General features: G+C 37.6%; 3 protein-coding genes across 7 annotated transcripts in view; 2 read left to right on the forward strand and 1 right to left on the reverse strand.

The window, feature by feature from the left end:
- LOC113042536 (protein sidekick-1-like) overlaps nt 1–19,856 on the reverse strand; it is a 155,925-nt gene that overhangs the window by 82,047 nt on the left and 54,022 nt on the right. The window lies entirely within an intron of this gene.
- Nucleotides 7,811–11,878, forward strand: LOC113042557 (uncharacterized). Of its 2 annotated transcripts, XR_003275594.1 has the most exons (4): nt 7,811–7,988; nt 8,679–8,722; nt 11,332–11,428; nt 11,612–11,878. XR_003275594.1 is itself a non-coding variant. In XM_026201501.1 (2 exons), the coding sequence occupies exons 1-2, from the start codon at nt 10,322–10,324 to the stop codon at nt 11,663–11,665; spliced, it is 1,161 nt and encodes a 386-aa protein (XP_026057286.1). In that variant the 5' UTR covers nt 9,944–10,321; the 3' UTR covers nt 11,666–11,878. The 2 variants fall into 2 exon arrangements, 1 of the variants encoding a protein (XP_026057286.1); XM_026201501.1 differs by lacking the exons at nt 7,811–7,988; nt 8,679–8,722 and having other exon boundaries at nt 9,944–11,428.
- LOC113042570 (uncharacterized) lies at nt 12,434–13,612 on the forward strand. Its single transcript, XM_026201515.1, has 4 exons — nt 12,434–12,567; nt 12,658–12,825; nt 12,976–13,071; nt 13,281–13,612. Exons 1-4 carry the CDS (start codon nt 12,466–12,468, stop codon nt 13,596–13,598), a joined length of 684 nt encoding a protein of 227 aa, XP_026057300.1. The 5' UTR covers nt 12,434–12,465; the 3' UTR covers nt 13,599–13,612.

Consider the following 19,856-nt stretch of genomic DNA (forward strand, 5'->3'; position numbering starts at 1 on the left):
TAAAGGATGCATGAACATGATATATGAAAAACAGCAAAATAAAATAACTAATAAACTAACTGTAAAAATAATTAAAGTATGTTTTAATGTGATCTTAATATAACACAAAGAAAAAGTCAAAATCTGTCCGTTTTAATTAAATCTACTCCTGGAACATGGATGGAACAAGTGCCCAAAGTTGAACAAACACCGATATACAGCTTGGACAAGCTATTTAATTACTGAAATGTGAAAATGAGATTATAATATACTCAAAACAATATTTAAAAAAGTTCACAGTGCACCATGACAATCTATATGCGCTTCTATGTTTGGGCCAGTTTTCACAGCAACACATCAACCCTGAGACTCAAATAGAGATAATGTTAAAAGTACATGACCTACAGTTAATTGCAGTTGAGATGTGGAGGAACGTGCCAGAACAGCCTCTTCAAGGCTGGAGAGAACTGGGCTGAGACGATAAATGGCAGCAGAGGGGTGAAGACGTCCTTGTTTTCCTCCCTTAAATCTGTTGTCCCCTTAATTTTTCACAATGCCTAATGAATTCCTATTAAGCTTAAAAAGGTGATCTGATACCACCCTACAAATGGATTTTTTTTCAATCGAAAGAAAGGAGAACAGCTGGCAGATTGACAGGCAAAAAAGACACTGAAGCTATAAAATATTCAGTGATTCAGGGACTGGGGAAACTTCAAGGCGCATGTAGGAGTTTCTTCAGAAGGTATTGTCACACAAACAGGGCCAGATGAGCGAGCCGGGCGTCCACAGAACACAGCCGAGGAAATATGTGCATTTGTAGATAATGCCTGGGAGACAAATATTTGCTTTGTTGTTGCACGGAAGGTTTAGTATGGATGGCAGACATCGTGTGCCACCATTAACACCGAGGCAAACAGTGGCAGTCCACCTGCATGATTAGGACAGACGTGTGATTTCTAGCAGCGCTCGGGCCTGTGTACGACTGACACCTGAGAAGGAGGTTGGACTGACATAAGGAACCCGAGGGTCTATTAAATGAACCTGCTCTGCATCAAATGGAAGCTTATTCGCATGTTCGTTCCATAATTTATGCTCTATGGGGTATAAATATTACAAATAATGGAAGACAGCATTTTGAATTCGGTCGTGCCGTGTGACAGATGCCGCCCGGAGAAAGAAACATTCCCAAACAAGTGGATAACAATGGAGTCTGATTCTGTCGCTCTGACCTCATCCAGACCTCGTGCTGACAGCTGATGTGTGACTTCTGATTTTAAGTGCTGTTTCCAGCCTGCTAGATTTGTGTTAAGGTGACCACCGGCAGGATAAATAAAGACAGAACTGCTGCTATTCCAGTGCTTATCAATGGCACACGAGGGGTTCGGTTCCTTGCAGGCTTGTGTTCCATCACTTGTTTTGCCAGGTAAGGAGGGGGGTGGGGGTTGGGGGCTCTCCGCTGGTCTGTGTTGCCCCTGGGGCCCTGCAGGCGAAAGCTGGCTCTCAGAATCTATTTAGACAGACTCCACATGAATGGATTTGAACAGAATCAGTGTTTTGCGTATGTGAGGGCTTGATCCATATTCATTGTTATCGTGTTTGGCATCTCTTCTTAGGCAGACCCTGCTGTTGCCTCTGCCTTTTCCCCACGGGCAACACGCTAACTCAGTCAGTGTGGCATGTCAAATAGAAATGAGCTCCTGAGAATAGAGATGGTTCAGCAATTTTTTTTTTTTTACAAAAAATCACATTAGTTAGCAAATAAACTCTGGAGCCCTAAAATACTAAAAGTAAAATTATATAAAAATCATCACTAATAAATTTTCTGTTTTATGTACATGGTATATTATAAACATTGAAACTTCTACAAATTGCCTTGATTAAACAATTAAAATGCCACTATACCGCACAAACAATAGACTGTGCTTAGATACTTTACACAATTAAATATATGTTTTAATCAGGAAGCCCTGAGATACTAAAACTATACAAAAATAAAAACTAACTAAACTCTGAAATAACTCTGAAAAGAATGATTTATTCAGGACTATCTGCTTTGGAAATATAAGTGATTAAAATTGCAAATTTAAAATTTTTGGGTGAAATATCCATTTAAGGCCCTGACATCTGTTTCTTCGTTGCTGGCACAAAAAAATCCTGTAAGCTCGTCTGTGATCCCACCAGAGTGTTAATGCCAGCCTCACCTGCAAACAGCCATGGAAATCCTGAGTTAGATATTCTTAATGTGACGGATTTGCCAAACGCCTGTTCTGCCAAACCACGGATCTGCCTGTTAGGTTAGGCAGGATGAGAGTGAATGTGCAGGACTGGGATATATTTCTCAAGCTCACCATGGGTTTCACTGTTTTGAAGTGACCGACCCTTAAATCTAGGAGCTGGTGTGGAGGCAGACTTTGTTACCAACTGTCTGAAACCATGTTCAGATAGCAGATGGAAGGTGTGGGATAATTAGCCTGAGCGAGATCCTGCTCTCTTTGAGTCTCACATTTCAGACATGCACTTTTATTGTTTCCCCACATGCAGCAGGCAGAACTTCAAAGTAATGGACCTGAAAGTCTGCTCTGAGAAACGCCAGTGACTACAGCCCACCTCAACCTCTTTCTGAGTCTAGAATGGGGAAAGAATATTTGATCACTATTCAGCGGAATGAATAAAACTGTCATGCCAAAATCTGCTTACACTACCTCATTAAAGCAACAAACATTTTACCTTGCCATCAGGATATCATGTAAAATAAAATAAAAAACAATCCCATGTAATTTGTTGTTTCGTCCTCTACTGTTTCCCTGTAATTTTAATAATCAGTTCTGGTCCAGTGTGGAAATATTGTACAAACCATACCTCTGATGTGATGTAGCCTTTTGGTTCATCTCTTAAATGCTGAGAACTTTTCAATAAAGAAGTTTAAATAGGAGAACGTTTATTTCTCTGGGGTCAAGTGAAACGCTTTCCTCTTATAAAAGCACAGCCTGTTCACTAAGCTATCAAAGGAGCTGTCAATCAACAGGTTTCCCCTGGGCATTCTATATGAATTGGACAAAGCTGTAAATGTGCAATGTGCCTTAGGTCTGGTGTGACCTACACAGAAGCCTTTCATTAAATAAATCATAGATATCCTCTTTTTGTGTTCCTGTCTTGCACTTTAATGTATCTCTGTTTCGAAGCAGACCCCACTCAACTCTACTGCAACGGACGAGGTGAAAAAAGCAAGATGCATTGTTATGGCTTTTGTCGGCCAGGTAATGTACTGCATTAGCTCAGGCCAGGAAACAATAGATGAAGTGCAGACAACGCTTTAAAAATGGAGAGCCTCAAATAGCTTTCTTCCAGTCACAGAGCTACAGGGTCTTTGCCATCTCAGATAGCACTCGGGCTGCTTAGCATTCTCTCCCCGTGCGCTCATCTTATCGATTGACACTTGCATTTCTTTGTAATGCAGATGGCTGAACAATAAACACAGCCATACACAATCCAGGCGGTTTGGTTCTTATTCTGAGCCCCAAATATCCCCATCAAAACAACTGATCCCACCCCGTGTGACCCACAGTTCAGACAGGTGAGTGATTTCCCACTATACACAGTGAAAGAGTGGTGGAACAAAAACAAGGAGGATGTTGGATTCTGGGAAGTCAGCTCTGCCGCTGACACAAGGTGACCTTTTCGGTGCTCCATGCCCATCAAGTTGAAAGACAAACAGAGATCTGGCCCTAAACTTTAAAAGAGCGTGCTATTTCACCTGGACGTGGGGCATAGAGGCGGTGTGGAGTGAGCAGACATCCATGACATGCTGGAGGATCAAGGAGGTCTAAAATACCTGGAGAAAGCTAACTGTTGGTATACAGTAAAGCTGGCCGGACTGCACAGATAGATTGCTTAGTCATGTTGTCAATATAACATTGTATTCTGGAGGAAAGTTCTGATATAAACTACTGTATTGAACCGTATGCCATATGTTTATATATGCCATATATCCATTTCAAAAGTACAGTTTACACATTACTGTATGTGGGGTATTGATTGAAAGAGACTGGATAGAATTCCCAGTTACACTTTTACTAGTGGTCTGACCAAAAAAAAAAAAAACCTTCACAATGCCATTGTGATATAGAAAAGGAAAAACAAATATGGGCACAAAGATGAAAATAAGTCAATTATCAGAATGTGTAACTCTATTGTTGTCCTCTGTCTATACAGTATAAGCTTTCCAACTGAAGATACATGAGATGAACCTTTCATCTATTTGAGAGAAATGGTTTATCGTTGGTTTAACATCTACATTCAAGTAAAGTAAAGATTCACTTGTGCAATTCATGCCAAATTGACAAAAAGTCTAATAATAATTTGTAAAAATAAAAATAAAAAGGGTGCTTGGCAGTTTTTGACAACTAGATTAACCATTTTGCATTCAATGACTTACGATACGATGAACCAGAGACTGCATGTTTTGAGCGGTAAGACTGACGCACAGAAAACTGTATAATACATTTTGAGCAACATGACATTAGCAACTGATAATGTAGGAAACAACAGATAAATATGCGTAATCAATTGCATGAATGTACAAAAGCAATCGCAGCTTGTTCAAAAGAATGAGAAACTCGTTTTGTGATGTGTATAAATGACTAGATGATGTGGAGGTTGTACAAGTCGTTTTGAGAATTTCATTTCTGATTTGAGAAATGCACCAAAGTGACTGAGAAAAACTGTAACTTGACATGATGTCACAAAAATGTGGCACTCATGTGCAAGACACTACAAAAGATGCGAGACTTGAGTATCCATTAATCGCGTGCTTACATAGAAAGCCAATGGAAAAATTGTAGCACATTAGAAAAACGCATTCTGTGTTTGGTCCCAAGGCATTAGACAGACAGCAGAAAGAGATAGATAGATAGATAGATAGATAGATAGACAGAATAATAGACAGACAGACAGACAGACAGACAGATAGATAGACAGACAGATAAATAGATAGATAGATAGATAGATAGATAGATAGATAGATAGATAGATAGATAGATAGATAGATAGATAGATAGATAGATAGATAGATAGATAGATTTCCCAGTTCTGAATTCTTGTCATTTTAAATTGTGATGAGGAGTGCAGCAGGAAGGGTGAAATAAGATTTTAGTCCCTCCAATTAAAAAAAGTTCTTAGTCAGTGGAGAAATGTGCCCTAGTTTGGCCATCTACCAGCAGGGGCTAACAAGGAAATACTAACCAGCCAAACCGTGACCCCTTGGGTCTGAGCGAGCGGCTCGAGCCGGCGCAGCAGGACAAGGCTTTCTGGCATACCTCAGCAGTAATTCAATTCATTACAGCACTCGATCCGAGACAGAGTGAACTCGCCAGGTGTAAATAAGCATCTAATTGGTTAGTAAAATAATTCCCAGTCACTGAGCATGTTAATAAAAGCAGGTGAGGACACTTTTTTCCAATTAATGATATAATTATGCTGCTGCAGTGGGAACATACAGCACTGTTGGGGTCAAGAGTACTAGTTTAAAGCCCTGCACAAATAAAGTGTATCCCCTCTGTGCTCTGATCAAATGCTAGTTAAAGTAAAAGTGCCATCTTGTCTTCTTTTCAGACATTTGCTGAATAAATGTTTTGAATTGGCAGCTGGCCCGGTCAAATTAATGTGTGCTTGTCCATTTATCCAGAGAGTGGTCTTGCAATTCAATATGTGTGAGAATGTGAAATAATGAGGACGCCAACTGCTTTTGCACAAATTAATTAGTGTACAGCGATGCGTATGAACAACAGTGCAAGATTCAGGTTAGAAAAACAGCCTGAACCGTTTCAAATAAATGCTTGTCCAGTAATCATCCAGGGAACAGACTTCTCCTTCAATGATTCAGATGGGCCGACAGCGTGCACAGCTGTAGCTCAAAAGCCTTTTCCCCCTTTCTTTTCCCTCATCTCATTAATATCTGATTCCTCTTATGACCAGACTGGGTATTCAAACATCTGTGGCTCAAATAAGTATAAATAAATTACACATCTTTCAAGGTGCAACAGTAGTAGTATCACACATACAGTGGAGTCCACTACTGAAAATTTCTAATTCAGCTAAAATGGCATCATTAATTATAAAATCAGAATAACTTAAAGTAAAAAAAAGAATCATCATAATAATTTAAATTAACAAAGCACTCAAGCTGCATGAATTATTGATCATGTTCCATTTGAGAAGATCCAAAGAGTCTCTTGAGCTTCAAAGTACATCACTTTTTTTAATGAAATATAAAAAAAGATTCAAGGAATGAATGAATCAGTAAACAAACAAACAAACAAACAAACTATATTAATATAAGGACATGCAATATTGTGGAAAAAATATGGCTGTATACTTGCATTTGAACATTCTTACCATTATTAACCAAGCTTAAAATCTTACAGACCTATTTGGTTAATGATTAAGTTGCAATAATTCTTCTATAATATAAATAATAAAAGGCATTTTAGACAAATTACAGTGGTTATATAACCAATGTTTTTTTCTGCTCATTATTTTACATAGTCTCACCCTTGTGTTTTCAGACACTTCAAGTAAATGAAGGCTCACTAAGACTGACTGCGGCATCATTGATAAGGAGAGCCACACACTATAAAAACCAGAATGAATAAGAGTGTTAAACATCTTTATTCTGAATCCACACAACCAAAAAGAGGAGAGCTCGGGATCTGTTGGAGACCCCGGTTGCCTGATCTGAATGCTGCAGGCAATCTCACAGGCTTAAATGTTACACTCTTTCGACACCAATCTTCAGTGTCAGAGGTTCCTCATATACTCACCTCACCAGGGAGATCATTACGGAGTTCCATCTCCCAGCAAAATTACATGGCCGGTGCATGGAGTCGACTTGGCTAGGAAATTAAGTTGCACAAGTAGTGTTGAGTGAGGTGCGGTAGGATAGGGGAATAATACAAAATAGATACTCTCTGGCTCCTGGCCTCGGCTTTTCACCTATGAAAATTCCAAAGTTGTCTAAAAATCTTAGAGCACATTACCAACTTAATAGAATTCTACAGCAAAGTACTGACTGACGTCATCTAGATTGTAAAGAACAGAGTACATTGTCTTTGAATAAGACACTCATTAAATCTGCAGCAGCATGTCATTTTCTTATTACAAATATAATACAATAAATTCTATCATATAATATAATAACGTTAAAAATAAAATGTAAATTTAGGTTACTTTATAACAGTGATGGCACAAATTTTACTGTCATGTTGAATGGATATATTTACTCATTTTATCCCAAGAAAAAAAAAACGAAATCAGTATCAGTACTGGTGTTGGTGATACTTATATTCATTTATAGTACTTATTAAAAAAGGTGCCATTTAACTACGATCATTTAAATATTTAACTGAAATTTTATTGTTAAAGGGGACTTCAGATGCCAATTTTCAACAAATTGGTATGATTCTTTAGGGTCTTCATGAAATGTCTGTAACATACTTTGGTCGAAATCCCTCAACAGTTGTGTAAAACAGCACCCTATCCACAAATGAATACTCTAATGTTCACTTTTACATCCAGCTACACTGTAAGACCGAACAGTAAAGGTTTGATAAATAAAATGGGTTGTAATAACTTAAAAATTTAAAAAAGTTCATTAGTCTCAAATTTTCTGTGTCATGTGTACATTTTTTTATTTTTAAGTTTACAGTGCTCAAACGCTTTAATTGATTTTTGTCATAGCACTATCCCGCCTGACGTCACATCCATGTGCATTCAACGCACATGCTCATCTGGGCCTGGGAGAGAGTTCGCCATTTTGGTCTGCTTGCTCGTTTTTTTTTTGGTCGAGAAAAGTTGAGAAAATATAGCGAAACAGGTTTCACAGTGGCATTATTCTGTGAATACACGCGCTGTAGCATGCAGCAATTTTACGAAGATCATCGGACAAAGTTTTATTCCGTTTTGACCACGCTGTCTGCTGTTATATCGATTTTGGTTTTGGGAGCATTAATCTGGTAAGTAATCTATTAACACTATATTTGACTGTCGTTTTACAATTATCTGCACACTTGGTGTCTTGAAAGTAGATTTATTTTATGCCTTTACAATTATATATGATGTCCATCGCAAACTAGCAAACCGGTAATCATTGAATTCGGGCATGAAATTAACATGACATAATCCTTGTTAAACATAGTCACAGTTGGGGTTCGCGTTTCGCGGTAAAATAAATAAAAAATCATTAATAATTGTGGTGGCGACCAACAAACGTGATGTGCTAGAGCAGGGGTTTTCCTACTTAGAAAAATTGGGTGGTCACAGTTGTCCCTTTATTTTTTTGGTAAATATAGATATTTTGGAACGAATTCGTTGGCTTGGTGTGTTTACCAGAGTGTCAATGTTAAAGCACAGATTAAAACAAGCTACCTTAATTACGTTTTTTTTACTTTAACAAGTTGTATGCGTGTTTAATTTTTTTTTACAGAGTTTGTTACTTAAACTTGTATTGTACCACAGTGATAAATGCATTACATACTGTGTTAGTTTACCAATGTCCATGCAGAAGTGCGTGTTATTAAGATTATCTATTACACATTTCTATGCTGGTATTTAGCTTTTAACACTTTAGAAAGCAGACTGTATACTGATAAGTGTTTTTTGTGAACATTGCAACCTAACTAACTTTTGAATCTTCATTTTTTTAGGTTAAAACTGAAGCAGCTGGCCAGCATACAGCGTTTTCAGTACGGTATGTTGAAAAACTATTAACAACAATGGAAACATTGCAATATAGTGACTAAAATGTGAATGCGGACAGTGTACATAGAACCATTTAAGCAAAAATCCAATGGCTTGGACGTGCAAACTTTGTGCTGCTGCCTTTGATAAAAGGACATATGTACTGGAACATTATCGTTTACATCATAGCAGTGTTTCCTCAGTCAGTCCATTACCATGTGTCCATGATGACTGTGTTAGCACATTTCAGACTGTAAATGCATTAAAAATACACTTATCACGAATACATACTCAGATGGAGCATGATGTCAATCCAATGGAAAGGGTTTCATTCATCTGTCCTAAATGTGGTTTCAAGCAGCCATTTAATGGGAAAACTATCCTCAGTCATTTAAGGGCACATTTAAAACAACATGAGATGGTGGATTGTCCATATAAAGACTGTCACTATTGCAGTAATGTGTATACCTCTTTCAATGCCCACAAAAGTAGGCATCATCCAGATGCTGATGCTCATTTGTCAAATTTTAAGAATGATATTATCTTAACAGAAACTGACAGCCCCACAATGCTGGGTCAAGTTGAAGCTGCTGACTTTCCTCAGAGTCCTCCTGAGCATGAAAGTCCTGACTATATTCCTCTTGAGTCGACTTATGATACTTGTGAATTGCAAGCTCAACTAAAAAGCAACTTGTCGTCTTTGTTCTTAAAAATGCACAGTATTCTTCATGTTTCAGAGACGGCAATACAAGACATAGTTGAGAATTTGGGGCAGATATTCTTACTGTCCAAACCTCTTGTGAGAGACTCTATTCTGACGGTTCTTCAAGAACACGAACAGTCAATCAGTGATGTCCTTCTTAATGATTTAGTTGAAGCTATCATGAAAAGTAATGTTTTTGTCAGCGCAACTGCGGAAGGTGCAGAGCTGTCTACTTCTAAGCGAAGGAAAACATTTGTGAGAAGCAACTACCCTCTGGTAATGCCAGTACAATATACTGTAGGTTTGAGAGAATGCACAGTGGTATATGTTCCAGTACTACAAATGCTTCAAGCTATGTTTAAAAATACTGATCTTAATGAAAAAATTCAAGGCAACCCGTCATCACCAGGAATGTACATGTCTCATGAAGATGGAACCTATTTTAAAGAGAACCAGTTTTTGGCAGAAGCAGGAGAGCTGAAATTGTCACTCATTTTGTATATGGATGACCTTGAAATAGCAAATCCTTTAGGCACATCCAGAAAAATCCACAAGCTTTGTGCAGTATATTGGTTGCTTGCAAACCTACCCAGTAAGTATAGGTCCAGCCTACATGTCATACAGCTAGCGCTGCTATGCAAAGTATCTGACGTGCAGAGGTGTGGTTATGAAAGTATCCTGTCACCTTTGTTGAAAGACTTGCAAACTCTTGAACAGGATGGCATTTTCATTGAAACCCTTGGTCAGCGTGTTCAGGGCACTGTGTTGTGCGTTGCAGCTGATAACTTGGCTGCTCATGGTCTTGCAGGCTTTGTGCAGTCTTTTCGAGGACAATACGTTTGCAGATTCTGTTGCTGTACTACAGACCAAATACAGATCAGCGAAGTTTCTGAAGGAGAGTTCAGCATGAGAAAGAAGGAAACCCATGATCTACATGTCCAAAAAGTTGTGCAGGAAGAAAATGTAGCTCATTTAGGTGTTGTGGGTGAGTGTCCTCTTAGCAAGGCTTTGCAGCATTTTCATACCGTTACAGGTTTCCCGCCAGATATACTGCATGATTTGTTTGAGGGTGTTGTACCTGTTGAGTTGGCTTTGTGCATCCGTGAATTGATTCGGCAGAAGTATTTCACGCTTGAATATCTGAACACAAAGATTCGCACATTTCCGTATCAGCATTTTGACAAGATTGATAAGCCACAGCCAATCCCAAAGAGTTTTGTTGCCAAACTAAGTATTGGAGGAAATGGACATGAAAATTCTGCTTTGCTGAGATTATTACCCTTGATGATAGGAAGTAAGGTCCCAGAAGGCAATGAAACATGGGACATAATAATGAACCTTAAAGAAATTGTCCAGCTTGTGTTATCTCCTTCTTTCACAGAGGAATCCCTTCAGTACCTGCAGACCAAAATAAGTGATCACAGACAGGCTCTTAAAGCTGTGTTTCCAGAATTTAATCTCAGACCAAAACACCATTACATTGAACATTACCCGGAACTGATCAAGCGTTTTGGGCCTCTGGTTCATCTGTGGACCATGAGGTTCGAAGGGAAACATCGTTTTTTTAAAAGGGTGATGCATGACACACAAAATTTTAAAAATGTCTTGAAGACTCTTGCTGATAGACATCAGTCCATGATGGCTTTTCATATGAATGCCCCATCTTTTTTCAAACCCCAAATACAAACCAGAAGTGTTACTTCTGTGCAGGTTACTACTCTACCTCAAGTGGCGGCAGACTTCATAAAGACCAAGACAGACAGCCAAAATATATATAGCACATCAGTGGTCTCCATAGATGGCACAGATTATGCGAATGGAATGTTTGTTTCTGCAGGACAGTCAGGGGGACTTCCTAATTTTTGCAAGATTGAACGTATACTTCTTGTAAATAACTCGGTGTCATTTCTGTGCAGGTCCTACGAGTGCTGGTACATCGAACATTTAAGATCATTTAAGCTGACATCATTGGACAACTTCTCTGTGCATGAGCTATCAGAACTAAATGACACAGTAAGTCTCCCAGCATACAACATTGATGGACATTTGGTGTTAACACAGAAAAGGTTCATTTTGATCAAACACCTGGATGTCTAAAATGCATTTAGAAACGTTGACTTAGTCATGTTAAATGAGGTTGGGAAAAACAAGGACAAGCTTTTTTTTTTCTTTTCTTTTTTTTTTTTTTTTTTACAGGAATGGAAGCGCAGAACTTTTTCCTGCATGTCCATACATCCACTGACATTGTGAGGAAGATGACTTTATCTTCACGTCCAGCATCTGTGGAAGAGCTAAAAACAAAGATAAAAGAGAAATTTGATCTCACCATTGACTTTACCCTATCATACCAAGATCCTGACTTCAATGGGCAACTATGTTCCCTTTTAGACATTGAGGAACTTCCACAGAAGGCTGTCCTTATAGTGGTGCGATCTGAGAATGATGCTAGTTCTGTAGCATCTGATGACACAGTAATATTGCCACATGCAAGGATTCCAGAGAGGACTGAAATGTGGCCTTGCATTTTTCAAGTGCCCACTTTTTCTTTTGAAGTAGAACTTGTACTTGCTGAGGGAAATGCTGCATACGAGACAACAGGAAAGACTTTGAAGTTAAATAGAGGACAAAAGCACAACATTCTTGAGACCCTAGCAGAACAAATGCATGGCTATAAAGCATACCCTAATGTTAAGGAAATTTCTATGGTAGCAGAAGCCCTTGTCAACAAGCATCCCTGTCTAAAAGAGCCAGGCTCTTGTGCAGGTTGGTATGGATGGAAGAACAGCCTAACATTTAAGATGGGCAACTACCGCACAAAATTAAGTCGTGCTGGATCTCAGGAAGTTGCTGTAAATTCTGGAAAGAGGAGTAAAAACTACCCCCAAAAAGATGCCCCTCACACGAACATCAAAAGACCAAAAAGGGCAGAGATTAATTTCCTTCCAAATTTCCCAAGAGGTGAAGATGCTTCAAGCCTCGAACAACAAAGGCAAAGAATTATAGATGAAGTTCAGATGGCTGACAAAAATCTTGTCCTGATCACAAAGTTAATGGACAGCACTTTTGCTTTGCGGCGCAAAGAGATCGTCTGTAATGAGATACCAGTTGATGAAATCCTGAAACGATGGCCTGCCCTTAAATTAGAGTCGCAGGTACAAATATTTTCTTTATTATAACTATTCAAGATCTTTACATTTTAATTATTTGTTGTGGTTGTGTTGAATGTTCAAATTTTTTCACAGATCTGTGCTGAGTTTCACAGAGTGACGAATGTCAACCTAAAGAATCGTTTCTTTGCTCAACTGGACCAACATACCCCCCGGCTTCAGAGCCTGTTTCGGAAAAAAGCTTCTCGGACAGGAAAAGCTTCTGAACTCCTGGATGAGCTCTTCAGGATTTATGACCTCCAGGTCAGTTGGTTCAATTCTCAATGCCTGGTAAAGGTGCTTAATTATCTTTAGTTGAACTCTAATGGTTGGTTCATGAATAGTGTTGTGAGGCTATACTGATTAGCATCTGTACTGAATGATTATTTTTTTTTTTTTTTATGACGATGAAAGGATCAAGTTGATGTCCATGTTAGACGTGCTGTGGTACTCCGGGCTCTCCCTCCGTATATGCATGAGAGTGATGTTAGCTTTTTCAAGATGTGGGACGTAAGTGTTCATATTCAGCAGTGTCTATAGTTTATTAAAATAATTGCCGTCACATTTGAACCCACCTATGATCTGATTGTGATTTAATAGATATGTAGGTTGTGATTGTGTTTGCCTTTTTTGGACTGTCCTGGTATTTGACTGCAGGTTTGGTGTCAGCTTTAAGAAAAATTTTAGTAATGGGTAATTGTTTCTCTTGTTTTCTTTAGGTGGAGCAGACTGAAGAACTGAACACCAGTGATGTACCACTTGGGCTCCTCCTAAGCAATCAGACATCATCAGATGCCCATTTTTTCTGCCCAGAGAGGATTGCAGTTCTGATTGAGGGTAACATTGTTATTGAGTCCTCCACACTGGCTGATGCATTCGTCATTTTATTTGCACTTACATACACCCTGCACCTTAACTATCCAAAACAATTGCTCAACACATTTGACTTCGTCCAAAAGGTCTTGATGGGTCTTGAGGATGGAAAGTTGAGGCCTAGAGTTTTGAGTCTGAAAAATGACCTGTTAGCAGTAGTGTAAGCACATTTGTTTTTCTTGCTGTAAACATCTAACAGATGGGTTTTATAGATATTGTTGCTGAAGTTTTAATGCCATAAAGTTGAATGAAGTCCTGTTTTGTACATTTTTGTACTTGTGTAATATGTTTGTGTATCTAATACATATATTTGTATTGACAAATATTCTAAATGTGTCCTATGGTGTGACAACAAACAATGTGGGGAAAAACATTATTTAAAATAGTTTAATCTCTTTAATGGTATTTGTAACTTTCTCATGCTATTTGTTTAATTGTTATTTTTTATATCTTTGCAATGTCACACCATAGGACATATTTACAAATATAATACACTCAGGTAATTTTGAAATTGTGTAATGGAGTGGTGGCAATAGGAATTTGCACATAGGGTTAACTGCAAGTTAAATGATGGCTTCCTTGCAGCAGGCAATTGCACACTGCCATGCTGTTTTTTATATTAAACCTCTTACAGAATTGTTTTATATTATAGTAGTTTTAATGTTAAATGCTTGTTGAAGGACTGAATGTTCGCATAGGATACTTGCACATTGGTGTGACTGAGAGATTCTGTATCTGTTTACATTGCAGTGCACAAACTTCAGCTTTATTTTGTGTACGTAACAAAACACTAAAGATAAGCTTTATTATACTTATAATATTTGTAATACGTGTTACACTTCATTCATCTTTATTTTATAATTTCAATTTGTTACAGTTAAATGTTTTAAATAATTGTTTTAGAAAACGTATAGTGATCCGGATGTTGAGTAATGTCGAGGCAATTTGGAAAGTTTACACATGGCACATTCATGTGTCTTGAGCATTTTGTATTTGTTTACATTGCAAGAATATGAGATATTTCAAGAACGTCATATTTGGTTAATAAACAAGTTACTTGCACCAAAGTGTCTCTGTGGTTATTTTGCCTTATTCAAAATTTATAGTTTTAAATTATAGGAGGATTATAATTCTAGGACTGTGTAAGAGTCCCCAATTAATGTAAAAAAAAAATAATTAAAAAAATAAGTTAACAAAAAAATTAACAATTTGATTTTAAGAATGCAAATATTTCATTTTAAAACTAATGAAAATGTTCAAGTTATCTGTACCCAATATAAATATGTACTGTAAACTCAAAATACCTAGTTACAAACAATAACAGTATATGGTAATGGACACTTAAAAATATATATTTCGTTGAACTTAAAAAGATTAAGTTAATTTGACTTAAAATTTTCGATGTAATCTGTTTCAACAATTTTTTTGAGTTATGTGAACTTGTCGGGTTTTACAGTGTACAAAACACTTGCATTTCTTACGATACATTGTTGTCAGTACAACTATCTATCTAGCTCAATTATTGAGATTGTTTAGTTTTTATTGAAAAGAGGAGTGAATGGATTCGTATCATTGTAGGGTGGTTGTTTCAACACAGTTAAGACACATTTATATGCATACACCATGTAACAGTGAATTTTACATCCAATGTCCCCTTTAAGTGTGATTTATTACATTTAATTACAGAAAAATGTAGATTATTATTATTATTATTTTGACAGCACTAAACAGCTCAAAGGTTTGGGGTCTGCATTTTTAATGTTTTTGAAAGAAGGTGTTCAGAAAGCTGCATTTATTTGATTAAAAAAAAAAAAAACAGTAACAATTTTTTAAAAAGTTAAATGTTATTACAATTGAAAAGATCTGAATTTTTTCAGCATCATTTCTCCTTCTTCAGTGTCACACGATCGTTCAGAAATCATTCTTATATGCTGATTTGCTGCTCAAGAAACTTTTTTCATCATTAATGTAAAAACAGCTTGGCTGCTTAATACTGATAAATAGAAAGTTCAAAAGATCAGAATTTAAAATATAAATCTTCTTTTAACAATGTCTATTATATAAAAATCATGCTGACTAATAATATTTTATGGCACCGGTCCTTCTATAATATACTATTGGTGAGAGAAACATTAGGCAGATCTGAGTCCGGATTCCTGCTCTTTCCTGAGCTACTGCTGTGAGGGGGAATTTCTTCCCAGCCAGGACATGAGCACGCTTGCTCTATGAGAAAGGTTAATGTTCCGGCAGTCAAGGGGCTCCTCCCTTGAGACACAGTGAGAGATTAGCACTCTGCAGTCAGGCTCAGGAAGAGTATGGTCTGAGGTTTATCAGTGATGAAGGCTGCCTGTTACATTCACAGCACTTGTGCATAAACACACACAATGGTGGGACATCAGCAGACATCCTGCCTAACTGATGATTGTACGGCCCATCGGTGACAAAACACACACTGGTGTCATCGTCTGGTCTTATAGTACATGAGAAAGGGGAAGTCGAGGGGAAAAAGAAAGCAGATCCTTTCTTGTCCCATTTTATAACTGCACAGGAAACTGAAAGTCAGGGAAAATGAGTTTCTCTTTGCTTTCTCTTTAAAGCGATTCCCAGTTTCCTGCAGGTAAATTAAAAAAGAAGGACTGCTGTTTGTCACAAAAACAATCCTACTTTTAAAACCATTTAAATGTAAAACAGATTTTAAAAGTCAGATATAGCACCTCTGCAGAGGATCCTTTTAAAGTGGCACTAAAAAAGCATCACTGCATTCACTTTTTTGACTTTAGAATTTGTGCTAAAGTTTGAATACCATTGCAAATGCAGAGATAAAAAGTAACTAAGATTATACAGGTTCAGTTTTTAAGACCGTCTAACTTTCCAACTCACAAGCTCTAATGTGGAAACTCCAAATACACCCAGAAGAAGAAATCCCTATAGCGGTTGCTGAATAAACAGATGATTTAGCTGCTTTCATATATAGCTTCCCACTGCTCCCGGTGTGTGTTCACTGCTGTGTGTGTGTGCACTTGTATGGGTGAAATGCAGACCACACTTGGCCACACGTCACTCCACTTTTTAACCCACTTAAATGTAATGTGTCATTTCTGTTCCATAAGTGGCACCAAATAAAGGTATTTTTTAATGAAACCTGAGAGATTTCTGTCCCTCCATTTAAGTCCATTCCACCACAACTTTACTGTTTCCCAAAAATGTATTTGTCCTCAAACATGCTTGCTTAGAGTGCAAGAACCAGTGAGGTTTGTTTTCATGTCAAGCAAGTAGAGTTGAGCTTCGGTTTCTTATATATGATGTGCTCTACGTATGTGCTTTGATCAATGTTTTTATATACAGAAAATCTTAATGAAGTCTGTTAATCATATAGAGTAAAGTGATCAGGTTGCTTCAGAAGAATGGGATTAGACTGCTTGATTCATATGGATTTATTTTATGTTCTCTTTATGAACTGCATCAAGTTTTGGTGTAAGAAACTTCCAATGGAGGGACAAAAATGTATCACTAAGACTGACTGCATTTTTGTTTAGAAGATGAATGAATGCCTTATGGGTTTAGATGGACATGAGAGTGAGTAATCGATGACAATTTAAATTTTTAGGTGAACTATCCATTTAAACTTACAAAGTAGCTTTCCCTGCACCATGTAGATGAGTATGGTCATCAAACAGCATATATCAGAGTAAAATTTCCTCTAAATGATGATATACAAACTTTAATTACAAAATAAACACAAAACAGTGCGACAGCCCCTCAAGGACGACTGCCGCACACAAACAAAACTAGGGATGCACGATCATGATTTTTCATGGCCTATTCCGATTTTTTTACAAGCAAACTGGCCGATTCCGATACCGATTTTCGATTTTTTTTCCTGCATAGTTCTACAATCCAAACAACACAATCAACACACATTCAATAAGATGTTTCTTAATCAGCATTCAGTATTTGTTTTAGTTTTTAAATTTGGTTTCAAATTTAAAAAAAAAGCTTCACCAGTGAGAATAAAAAAGTATGCTATACAAATAAATTATTCCAAAATGTTAAAATCAAATAATGTTGGTGCGATTAAAACAAAGATGCAAAGTGTTTCATTCATCCAATTAAAAAAAAAAAATAGGGTAAAGATTCACAGATATATTTTTTTACTTGAGCCAATGAAAAATAAATAACTATTTGCTCAAGTTAAAAAATATAGATGTGAATCATTACCCTAAAATGTTTTCACTGGATGAATGAAACACTTTTTTCAGTGTGCTACAGCAGTTGATTTTTACATCAAATTAAGTCGATTTAGTCTTAAGGTAAAATAAAAATAATCATCCTATACAGAGCTGACGTTTACTTCTGGCTTTTCAACAAGTTTGCAAGTTATACAAAAAAAAAAAAAGCATTTCAGTTTTGTCACAGTTTAGTCGGTTTCTTTTCTCATCCAACACGTGAGAAGTTAAGCTGAACATCCCTTCACTGTCTGCGCTTGTGCAGGGCGTGTATGGAATTACATAGGTGCGGACAGGTACAGTACACTCGCGCAGGGAAAGGCTCTTATTTGTGCGCACAACACAAAATAAAGCCCAGGCCTGTTCCTCTCTCATCCTTCACTGACGTAGCTCCTCTTTTGTATCCTTCCATCTCCTCCATGGGACTTCAGACCAGTGAGTGGAGCAGGTGTCACTCATTTCCAATCACTCCACGGGCCTTGCTCCGTTCCCAAGGCTCCCGGCCCCGCCCCCCTGGTCACAGACTCCAAGACTGGTTTTAATTAACTCCCCCATAATCCCCTTTTTATATAAGATTGAGTTTTCCTCAAACATAAATCATTCTTAGCATGAAGGGCATGACAGGGTTGTTGTAATCTGCCCAAATGCCCTCTATGTCTTTTAAATGAGCAAGCGAACACCCTCAGTCTTATGCTGAAGTTAATTATGTTTTAATTGCACTGATGGCACTGTGCAGCCTCGTTCTGCACTAATATTACAAGAGTCTAAATGCTCCGTGCTCTACAAATGTGTGAAAATGACCCACCTCCATTAGCATATTTGAGCTGTCACAGAATGCCAGTCCAATCCGGCAGTCATTCCAGGAACTCAGAGTCATCAGCGGCTGCAGATACCCTCTGCATAGATTTTTATGATTTCTCTGGCCTTGGGTTGAAATCCAATGGCAAATGCCAACAGCATTTTGGTAAGTGAATTAACATACATGCTTCAGACAGCATTGCAAAGTGGCTTTCGGCAATTTGCTTCAGAAGTAATTCATATAGACGGACCGGATGAGGAATGATAAGCATCATCTTAAGAATACACATTGGAAACAAGAGAGGAGTAGCCAACTGATTCTCTGACCGCCCATGATGCCTCTGTTTGCCAAGGAGTTTTGGCCAAGGAGTTTTGGCCACACTTGCCAGTCAATAAGTGTGTGTAGTTATTGCACTCTGACACACAAGAAAGAAATCGCTTTTTCGGTCGGGTCACCGAAAATGACAATTCTGTCATCATTAACCCAACACTCATGTTTGACTTACTCTCTTCTGTGGAACACAGGGAGAGATGTTTAGTAGAATGTCCAAGAAATATAAATACATTTAAAGGGATAGTTCACCCCAAAACAAAAATTCGGTCACTTAGTCACTCTCGTGTCCTTATATCGTAAGCCTACATGACTTTCTTTCTCTGCGGAGAAAAAATATGGAATATTTTTGCAGAAAAGGCTCAGTGGTCATTATTTTTCTATACGGTGTGTAGAAAAACTAAAAACTAAATTAACTAAATTATTAAATTAATTGTTTATTAATGAAATTATTATTTCATTAAGGTAAATAAATACAGGTCACTGGCCAGATCGGGACACTGCTGTGTCCTCACAAAAGTGTATAGTCTGCACATGTTTTTAAAGCTTTTCCGATTTAAACAATCAATTGATTTAAAAGCATTAGAAGATGTGAAAAGTGTAAGACGATGCAAAAGAGAACTCCATTCAGTATTCGTGCACTGTGTTCTGTGTGTACAGCAGCATCTCTGCATGCAAGCCCCAAACTGAATTTCTCTTTCACGTCTTCTTGCACTTTAACATACAGAAACACTTTGCCAATTTGAACATTAAAGTGATTTAAATGCATTCAAGCACAAGAAAACACAAATAACATCTCCATTCATTCTGTTTTGTGTTAACAGCACACACATATAGAGCCGTGTCTCAGGCAGGGCCAGTGATAATATCAGCAGGGCAAGTAAAAAATGTAACTACTTGGTAAACGGAGCCAGTAGAAAAATCCTTAGTGTTGAGCCCTGAAATAATAACAGAATTCCCAATTTGGAGTTGAACTATCTGTTTAAAACGCTGGCCAGATTTCTAGGATTTTACAGTACAATCACAAATTAAATAATAAGTCCACAATGAAATGAGATTATTTTCAT

The sequence above is a fragment of the Carassius auratus genome, chromosome 3, assembly GCF_003368295.1.
Source record: "Carassius auratus strain Wakin chromosome 3, ASM336829v1, whole genome shotgun sequence".
Classification (NCBI taxonomy): Eukaryota; Metazoa; Chordata; class Actinopteri; order Cypriniformes; family Cyprinidae; genus Carassius; species Carassius auratus.

Bases quoted from the DNA above. Each gene is read 5' to 3' on its own strand.
- LOC113042557 (XM_026201501.1), top strand. From the start codon at position 10,322: ATGAGAAAGAAGGAAACCCATGATCTACATGTCCAAAAAGTTGTGCAG. The intron at 11,429-11,611 runs GTAAGTCTCCCA...TTTTTTTTACAG, and splicing joins TATCAGAACTAAATGACACA to GAATGGAAGCGCAGAACTTT.
- LOC113042570 (XM_026201515.1), top strand. From the start codon at position 12,466: ATGGACAGCACTTTTGCTTTGCGGCGCAAAGAGATCGTCTGTAATGAG. The intron at 12,826-12,975 runs GTCAGTTGGTTC...TGACGATGAAAG, and splicing joins TCAGGATTTATGACCTCCAG to GATCAAGTTGATGTCCATGT. The intron at 13,072-13,280 runs GTAAGTGTTCAT...TGTTTTCTTTAG, and splicing joins GCTTTTTCAAGATGTGGGAC to GTGGAGCAGACTGAAGAACT.